This window comes from Syzygium oleosum, unplaced genomic scaffold (genome assembly GCF_021117445.2).
Source record: "Syzygium oleosum isolate NSW1041296 unplaced genomic scaffold, Sole_v2.1 Sole_v2.23, whole genome shotgun sequence".
Taxonomy (NCBI): Eukaryota; Viridiplantae; Streptophyta; class Magnoliopsida; order Myrtales; family Myrtaceae; genus Syzygium; species Syzygium oleosum.
The window spans coordinates 2,326,660-2,337,012 of NW_026607507.1; the positions used below are offsets into that span (position 1 = coordinate 2,326,660).

The window sequence follows — 10,353 nt, forward strand, 5'->3', positions numbered from 1 at the left end:
ATTCATAACAAACCCTTAGACCCATGCATGGTGTATTTCCATGTTGCCTCCCGCAAGTACAACATGTATTATTAAGAGACTGCATATGCATCGTCGGTCGTTTGTTCCGTGTGAATCCAAGACCTCAAACATTGTTCCTTTTATTTGGAACAAATGGCCTCTTCCTAGTGTGCACAGGTCTCTTGTCACGATGAAAATTAGGTTGGAAAATTTGGCAATTAGGTCGCGCCTGGGAAGTCTGTGTTGTCTCTGCTGACTCCGCCAAATCTTTTTCCACAAGTCGTGCGTGTTCGTACAACTTATTATAATCTTTCTAGTTTAAGGGCACTAGCTTATTCCTAATATTTGATCTCAAGCCATCCCAAAATCTCTTGGCTTTGTCTTCCCTATCTTCTACCAACTCGTGGGCAAACCTTGAAAGTTCCGTAAATTTGGCTTCATACTGATCCACAGTTAGGTCATTCTGTTTGAGTTGCATAAATTCCATTACCTTCCTATCCCGGGCATAATCTGAGAAATATTTCCAGAAAAATGCCTTGACAAAACCATCCCAAGTTACGATAGTGTCAGTTGAAATCATAGTTTCCTTGGAGGCCTTCCACCAGTGTCTGGCATTTTCTTGAAGTTGATATTCAGCTAGGGCTATTTTGTCGATGTCATTACAATCTAGTAGATTGACCATCTTCTCCATCTCATCTATCCACGATTTTGCCTCTTCAGGATTTTTAGTTCCAGTAAACCGGGGTGGTTTCAACTTCAAAAATTGTTCAATCAGACCTTGTAAACGACGTTCGCCATTACCAGAGCTAGAGGCAGCTCGTTGTAGTTTCTGCTTCTCCATTAGACTTTCGACATTGGCAAGCACTTGAAGGATTCCTTCCAATCGAGGATCCTTTTCTGCGTTGCTATCCGAACTCATCTTGTAATACCTACATATATTGCTTACTTAGCCACTAAAGCGCAAAATCAATCAAGAGCAAATACATGCACTTGATTTTCTACACTCGCGCCATCTAAGTCAAGTCTACTACTCCAAATTCTAACCGCACCTTATCACTCCATGGGTAAAACCTGCTCTAATACCAAACAGGCTGTGACGCCCCAGAACATCACGCGCAACACGTACCAATTAATATTATTAAAAAAATGGCCAGCGAAAGTCAAAGTCTGAACAAGTTTTGTTAAAAATACTATTGCTTCTCATTAACAACACTTGTGAGAATTACAAGTCCAGATAATACATCATAAAATCACAAAGAACAAACATCTGGGTAGGTCGAGGTTGCCTATCTCTATGCTACAATTTACTCCAAAGACGGCCCGCACAAAATTAGACTTTACAACGAGTCGTAGATGTCGTCACCTTCATATCAACCAAAATCCCACATCTACCCATATAGTAGATATACATCTAGTAAAAACTATATCCGCCCTCGGGATAAGCATATCAACGTCCTGGCATTCATAGTATTTAGGGAAAAACCAGCAAGCATTGGTAGCAGATTGTCCATTCTTACATGTTTGAAAAATAATGGGATGAGCCGAAACCCAGTAAATGAAATCTCTAGTTTTAAGTTAGGAAAATCAGCTTACCACTTCAACTGGTATAGACACATATGCATGCATAGCAAACGATATGCATAGAACTTGAATGCAAGTTATACCTTTTCCATTTGGATGTGCCGCAAAATCTGAATAATGCAACATATCATAATATTTTCACTCAGACGCAAGCATGATGTAAAACATTTATGCTCATGCGATTAGGTTCATTACTTCATCCTCCCGAACACTCCCGGGGCATCCCGACCAACGGGGCATCTCGACTCCCGAGGCATCCCGAAACACTCCCCGGGGCATCACGACACACGAGGCATCGTCACACACCACTAAATGGGCGACAGAATTAATATTATTCTCATGCAAGTCATAACAACCAAGTATTTGCATGCATAAATCCGCTTTGGCCCGTCCCATACCGAGCCATCACGGTTTTTGTACTTTAAAGCCATGAAATGCATCATTCGAGACATTAAATATGAAACAATACATTTCAAACTCAGAAGCAAACTCGATTCATAAGCAATTTCCGGTTCAAAAGCAAATTCGGTCATCAGAAGAAAATACGAGTCATCAGAAGCAAGTTCGGACTACGGGTTCGGAAGCGGGTTCGAGACTTCGAAGCGATCGAGATTGAAGCGGGTTCGACTCAAGCTGACTCGAGCGGGTTCGGACTAGCGGGTTCGAGACTCAAAGCGCACATTCGAAACGAGTTCAGACTCAAAGGCACATTCAGATTCACAAGCAAGTTCAGACTCACAAGGCTAAAGTCTGAAGGTAAAATTTGAACGGTAAAGTTTGAGCAGTAAAGTCTGGGCGGTAAACTCTGAAGTAAAGTCTGAGCGGTAAAGTATGAAGGTATAGTCTGAGCGTAAGGTCTGAAGGTAAAGTCTGAACAGTTTAACAAATACACATAACCATATTTTTTACAGTAAAGTCTAAGCAGTTTCAAAGATATACAGAATCATCATTCATACAAACATAATATACTCTACTTTCAGTAAAACGATTTTCTACCCTTTTTAAACATACATAAACCAATAAGAAGAATCCAACAATCACCTCAAAGATAATACTTACACGATCAGATTTAATCGTTTCACTTGTCGATTTTCACCATACTTTAAAGAAACAAATCACATCCATTTGAACATGCACAGAACTAGCAAAACAGATTCAACCATCATCACAACCTCACTATTGCACATCAAAATAACCTTTCTCAAGCAACCAAGTTAAAAGCGTCAGTAGATTTACTTAGCTTAAACCTAGAGTTTTCACTTATCTTGTGCAGAATCTGAACACCCCAAAGGTTAAAACTCTTCCACAGATTTTTGGATCGGTGGTGGTGAGAGTAGAAAATGAAGGAGAGAGTGTAGGTTTGGGTGAAATTGTCTTCGGTAATTACCCAGACGAAGATGAAAACTGATAAGTATACGAAGGGGTGGGTAAATTCATTGTATTCACATGTGGCATCTTATCTCTTCATCATGGCCAGGTGGAAGAAATCAGTGGCTTAATCGTAGGAGTATTGGCCAAGAAAAATGATTACCCAAGGCTTAGGTGTCTAGCTCAAGGGGACAAATGGCATTCGGTCAACCTTTCCTTCAATAGTCACGTGAGAGAAGAAGAGTCCAGAAGAGATATTTTGAGAGAATATCTCCCCCCTTTCCTTAACGGCAAATTAGAATAAAAGACTAACACTAGTTAACCAAAATTAACCAATAATAATAATACCTACTAAATTCCCAAAACAACGGTAAATTAATTAATACCGCACTACGATTATCGCACACAACAACGTTTAAGATTTTAATTACGACGAGCTCGGGGCGATTACGTTTCCGAATCCGCGCTTCGCGATTTACAATCCAACAACGATTTTTACGCGTCCGCACGAATATTAACTTAAATAATACTTAGCTTTATAATCCAAATATCATCTTCGAATATAGAAAATTTCCAACGTCAATTACTTATTGTTACGAAATTTCCGGATGTCACGTTGAATCTTTAAGTGTATTGAGGTAGTGAGTGCACATGTACTTGTGTCCGTATTAATCCAGTTAATTGGCGACTATAACATCGTTTCTCAGGTGCAAACAAATAAACAATCAAAAGACAATTGATGTCTTGCAGGTGGGTATTGTCTTAATAGAAGGAACACTTGTTTCTTTTGATAGATGAAATGAGGTCTGAACGGGCTTTGTTACCATTATTAACCCTTAAGCTTAAGCCATCAAGTTATAAGTGTCCCGTGGCCACACATTTCAGGCTCGTATTAGTCCCATACCCAAGCAATATGTCTCACAATAAGCTATGCTTGATTTTCATGGCAATTCATCGCATACTTGCCAATCCGGCTCTGAAGAATTTCCTTCTCTGGGTTAAACGACCAAAACCACGATTAAGTCTCATCATTTGTCATAGTTCACACGATTAGTCTCTCTCTATATTTATTTGCTCAATATATATTACATGCACAATATAGCATCATGAGTTGAAGAGACAGATAGGCGTATCGATGATTGCATTGATCAGTAACGTCAAGAGATAGTTCCTCAGCTGGGGTACGATCCATGCGATAGCTAAAACTCTTTGGCCCGCCTTTCTAAATGAGAACTGAAGAGCACATGAGCTTACTCTTTGTTCATTTTGGTTTTGTCCCACCTCAACAAAAGTCAAGTCATGAGCAAAAGGGTCTCTTTTAATGGCAAGTAAGTCCACTTGCCATTAAAAGGGCCAAGATATCATTCTAAATGTGTACATAGTACTTCGGAAGCAGATTCCACACTTAGAAATTTAGCAGTGCGCAGGTTTTTCCAATGGGGTAAGCACGTTTTCTCGATTTTCACACGGTTTGTGTCCTCCGACAAGAAAGGAATAGAAAGTAAGTTGCTAGAGCAGCCCCATTTGAAATCTTGCGAATTCTGCGTTCATGAACATGTAGGTCAAAAACATCAGTTAAAACCCCACGATCCAATTCACACCGACCTGAACAGAAATGATTTGACCGGTTACCATAGCCGTGAATATTATATGTGTCGGGCGTGTTGCTTTTTTCCGAAAATTCAAACCATCAGGAAACAAATTAACATGCAAATGAATCTATGTCTTGGGTATTTCTCGCGCACAAGCCGGCCCATACTTGTGAAAGGCAGGATGTGGACTTCACCATACTGACCAAGACGAACGGGAAACACCAGATAAAGATGAGATGTCAAGCTGGCGATTTGTGCTATAACGCCATGCTACGCGAACCGTTCATCGTACGATACCAGTACGACAATTCCGTTAATATGTAGACATGTCCTGCGAACCGTTGGCGTTTGCTCAAATGATTCATACCCCTTGTTAGAAGGTCCAACGTAAAAACTCGAGCTATTAAGTGGAAGGACGGTGCACATTTATATTTCTAAAGTCCGATGATGAAATATATAAGTTGGCCCTCTCAGATTTTGGTTGTGGGGTCATTAGAAATTTGGGGTTCATGCTCATGGTTAGGTGTCCCACGATGAAGTTTATGTTAGTTACGTTTCCGGTGACTAGAATTGCTCAACGTGTTACATTATTTTGAAGATGATTTATGGCTAAAGACAATGAACTTGACTGATTAAATCGCAATTAGTTCACGGGCGAAGGTCGTAAATGGGTTTACAACTTATTAAACTCAACTCATCTCTTTAACTCTCACTTAATTTCGTGTTCACTCATTCCGTACTCTCATCTCAGTTTAGATATGAGTTTTCCTAAACCCGACCTGACCCACTTGTTAGACACGTCTAGTCACAATTAGCTATAAATCATTCAGAAAAGGACCAGGAAGAAAATTGAGGTGTTGAGGCACTGTGTGCTTCTTTTTGTGAAGGGTTTTTTTCCCGAGTGATGACCCCAGGAAATTGACTTTGCTTCGAGAGGGAATGTGTTTCATAACATCAAGACGAGTGTTAGATAAAGAGCGATGGCCTCTCAATTCAATGGATGGTTACGCTTGCATGTTGATTTCAGCAACTTAGGGGTTGGACCCTGTTGTGATAGCAACCCTTTTCGATTTCCCTTTGTTATTTCCAAGAACATTCGATCACACGAAAAGACTTTGGGGCAGATGATAATTGCATACATGATCTAATAATCATACACAATGTTGCGATTTAAATGCTCATAGTCATAGACGTTGCGTGCGAGGTAAGAAACACGTGACGTCGACAAGCGAAATGCTTTACTCCTCAACACGTTAGAATGGATCGTCATAAGAGACGACGATTCAAACGGCGATTCGAGTGATTAACACGTCCCTCTTTTTTAAGTGAAGCGAATGAAGTTATATATGTCAATCTCAACTGTTAGAGCACATGATATCTATGCTCACATGGTTCTATCAATGATAGATAAACTCAAGCATTTGATCGAAGTATCACCCATGATACTGTTAATCTAGAAACTGGATTTCGTGTATAAACATTTTTAACTTTGGCACAAATTCTTGTGGGCACTTTTCCTTTTGGATTTGTCGTTTTCTGATTTGTGATTGGTCTCGTTTTAAAATCAGTTGCATAATAGTTTTTCCTTCATCCAATCTGGATGTTAGCCGCTAGCAGCATATAGTTTATAAATTCATTAGTTTGTTTCCCGTTGTAACGAGTACAAATCCGAAGCTTTCGGCTTCACTAAATCTATCGGTTTACGTGAATTGGATAAAGCTCCACTCACCGGGTGCAGCCTCCAAGGAATCTAGAAGCTGTGATTGTTATACGACATCTGTTGTATCCAAGTTAAGCGTTTAATTACTCATTTGATTTCGGACATGTTAAAATGTTTCATTAGATTATTAAAGCGGGATATTAAGGGTTTTAGGTAGGGGTGTAAAAAATCGAATCGAAAACCGAATCGAAATCGGAATCGAACCGAACCGAAAATTCATGCATTTTCGATTTATTTCGGTTCGGATAATAAGTAAAAAAATTTAGTTAGTTGATAGTTCGGTTTGGTTTGGTTCGGATCGGATCTCGATTTCTTTGTATTTCTTGTTTCTTTTCGCGTACACTCTCTCTCCTCACTCTCTCTTGTCTCGCTGTCAGCAGCCGTCCTCTCACCCACTTTTCTCTCTCGCTCTCCCTTTTCTCTCTCTTCCTCTATCTTCGCAACTCTTCTCTCACTCACTTTTCTCTCTCCTCTATCCCTCTCTCAAAATTCGGCCAGAGGCCGGTGCTCTCGGTGAGGCCGAGGAAGTGAGGGGTCCGGGTGGTGTGGAGGTGACGGATGCGGTCTGGGACGACGGAGAGGACCCCGGGGGCACGGCGGAGGGCCTCGGCCTGGGGGGCTGTGAGGCGGGCGGAGAAGCTGCCGGCGGCTCGGGAAGGAGGGTCTGAGGGTGGGAGGGAATGGAGGAGGGAGGAGTACCAGTGGTGGTGGGTGGAGAAGAGGGAGGGCTTGTGGGAGGATGAGGCATGGATGATGAAGGTCTGCTGGGGGCTGTGGGGTGATTGCTCTCGTGGGGTTGAGAGAGATGGAGAGATGAAGAGCAGGAGGATGAGGAAGAAGGAGAAGAGGAGAGAGATTGGCCATGGATGAAGAAGAAGGAGAAGAGGACGAAGGAGACGAGGAAGAGGAAGAAGAGGACCCCAAAACCGAAAACCAAGCTGTGAAAAAAAAAGCAAAAAAAAAAAAAACAAAAAAGAAGAAAAAACCGAACCAAACCGAACCAAATCGATTTTTCGATTCGGTTCATATTCGGTTCGAGCGAGATTTGATTCGGTTCAAGAGTGCACCCCTAACGGTTCGGTTCGGTTCGGTTTGGTTTTTCAAGAAAACCGAACCAAACCGAACCATTTACACCTCTAGTAGGGCGCGGCAAAGGAAAAAGACCACGAGCGACAACCTCTATTTCTAGGTTTAAACATTTCTGCCCTATGTCTTTCGAATGATTTCTTTTTTTGAAGTTCACTTATTGGTGACTTACTATGAAATTTCCAACTTTTTTGATAGTTTGCAAATCACTTATTTTTATATTAACTTAGATTGTGTTTGGTGGTCTGGATTTTTAGTTAGGATAAAACTAAATAGGATAAGATAAGAAATCGAGATTTTTTGTTATATTTTATATATTGTTTGGTGAATCGCACTAATAAAGCAAGATACTTTCATGTCCTATCTTGTTCTTTCTTTGGTATACACGGCATATTAGTGTGAAATAAACACGAAAATGTACAATCGAAGATAATAAGAATATCTTATGATTCGCTGCTAAAGAAATCGTAAATGCACAAATGGAGATAACCTCGATCAATCAATCTAGGAGTGTAGTGCGAACTAAATGTTAAATAGCAAATAAGCTCATCGCAGCATTCCAAAACCACAAACTTGATTATACAAGAAATGTAAACGAGCACCAGCAATATTGACGAGGTAGATCAGCAAGCGAATGCCAATTCTAGTAAAAGAGAGAAAACATGATCATTCACCTTCGCGATTCCGAAAAATATAGTACTTCGACTCTCTCACCACTTTCGTCAAACTTCAACGTGAATCGCAAAGTTAAGGTGGAGAAGGAGCTTGACTCTCTTGATGCTTTCGTGGACTTTTAACGTGAACTAGAGAGCTACGGGAGATAAAGAGTTTCGACTCTCTCGCCGTTTTCGTGAATTTTTTACGTTAACCAAAGAGCTACGAAGATGAATAATTCGAAAACTATTTTTCTAAAAAAATAGTTTCATCATCCACGTAAATGTTTATGTCGAGATGAACGTGTGAGTTGTGTTAGGAAATCTCAAATCGGAGAATTGATGTGGTGTGGAGTGATAAATATATCCTAATTGTCTCATATCTCATTGGCTTAAACTTTTAAGTGAAGGTGGATCCAATTAGATATGTTGACAGGCACAGACTTGGCCTTCCTCTTGGCGATCTCCCTAGGTGAAGGTATCCGAACTTTTGTTTCGAGATCCCAATAGTTTAGACATAAATTGTTATCGAAAATGAAAACACTTTTCATCGACTAATTATTTCATGCGATATAAGTAATGATTTTTAGGAATATATTTTTTCAATCATTCATTTTTCGAGAAATAAATAGAGCCTTAGTCAGAGAACTCAAAGCAACTTTCCTACAAATTAAATGATTTGATGGAGACGTTGAGACCTTACATCTCACAAGTCATCGAACCTCATTATTGGGTTCAGACTAACGTCTTGTATGGTTCTATGACTGTATCATGTATTAATCAAGATGGAGAATCTTGCTCTTACAGCCATCAAATGGAATCTGATCTAACATGGATGATTTCTTCCTTTGACTGCATGTGAGAGAGAGAGAGAGAGAGAGAGAGAGAGAGATGTGTAAAATTGTATTGAATTAATCATATGTGATTTGAGCCAAACCCTAGTAACATCAATTCAAAAGGTTTGGTTCCTTTTAGACACATGGAAAATCTCCTACAAATTAAATAATCTTAGACATCAACAAAAGGGTGCTGTCCTGTTATGGACATGTACCTTATTAGTTTCTAATCATATCACAGTGGAATCCTCAGCAACTTCCCAGAATTTGATTTCAAAAATATCAGGCCGAATGACACCATGACACAGAATTCCGACACAGACAATTAAAATCAAAAGATGTCACGGTGGGAGATGAGTGGCATTTCCTGCTGGGGCCAGAATAGACAAGTTTCACAAAGTTCCTGCGAGGGCATAAATGAAAACCGAGGGTTTCTATTGCCAAGTCTGTCAGATAACGAAAGAAGAAGGTTCTAAATGGACTTTTTTGGTGTTTCTAGAGCCAAACAGCTGAGGACTTGACCCAAGCAAAATATCAATCATGGACTTGGACTTTTCCTCAAATCTTTTTTTTTTGGGGCATAGTCGTGCCCGCAAATAAAATATATGCTTTTCTATTCTCTCTCCATTGACTTGAAACCTAATTGCACCCTTCATTATCATTGCTGCATCTCTCTCTCTCTCTCTCTCTCTCTCTCTCTCCTCTTGGCCGTATACATTGTTTTTCCATTGCATGGGCCACTTACGAAAGCTCAGTATGGAGAGAGCAGTCCTCATGATTCCATGCATATGCCAGGGTCTCTCTAGAAAGCAATCCTGGAAAATATATATTTGGGTCTCAAACTATTATTCGGTCGACATGGACGCGGCACGCAAAGAGATATGTCGATGATGACTCTGTGGTCTTTAATTTTCCACGTGTCCGTATAAGTATGCACCCGGTATGTGTACACACGAGCTCATGAGAATCCCGAACAACGCATCTGCCAGCGTTTAGCGTTTCTCTATGAAGAATATCGCTATCAGATACAAAATGTGCGCATCTACATTAGCTCATGATCAAAAGAGATTAACAATCAAGATCGTCTATCAAACATACACAACGAATCCACTGTACTGGATTGATGAAGGGATCGAGACTTTATAACTCAAAAAATGCATGAGACCATGTCGGGCAATGATATCGCACGGGTCGCATTTATTTCTCTCGATGATAATTATATAGTAAGGGACACGGGCCGCATCCAAATGGACGCCAATGGTGAAAGATGTATGCAGAAAGGGCGGGGTCTTCACCAAGATTTTTTCCAAGAAATTCATTTATGTCGAGCAGCTGTGTTTGTTGACCTTGCCCTAGTCTTCCGTTAAAATCCTGCAGCAACATTAATTCGTGATTAGTGATGCTGGGTCAACCCTGATGAGGACTTAGGCATTGCTTGGGGACAAGTGCCTAGAACGAGTCATCCTTGTTAGAAGGATCTTACTTACATATACAACCTGCATCAGTATGATACAGCC

The 10,353-nt window shown here is 40.4% G+C and overlaps 1 protein-coding gene across 1 annotated transcript; it reads right to left on the reverse strand.

Moving 5' to 3' along the window:
* Positions 1–313: 313 nt before the first annotated feature.
* On the reverse strand, positions 314–919 carry LOC115684018 (uncharacterized). The gene has a single exon (XM_030608693.2). It carries the CDS (start codon positions 917–919, stop codon positions 314–316), a length of 606 nt encoding a protein of 201 aa, XP_030464553.2.
* Positions 920–10,353: the final 9,434 nt, after the last annotated feature.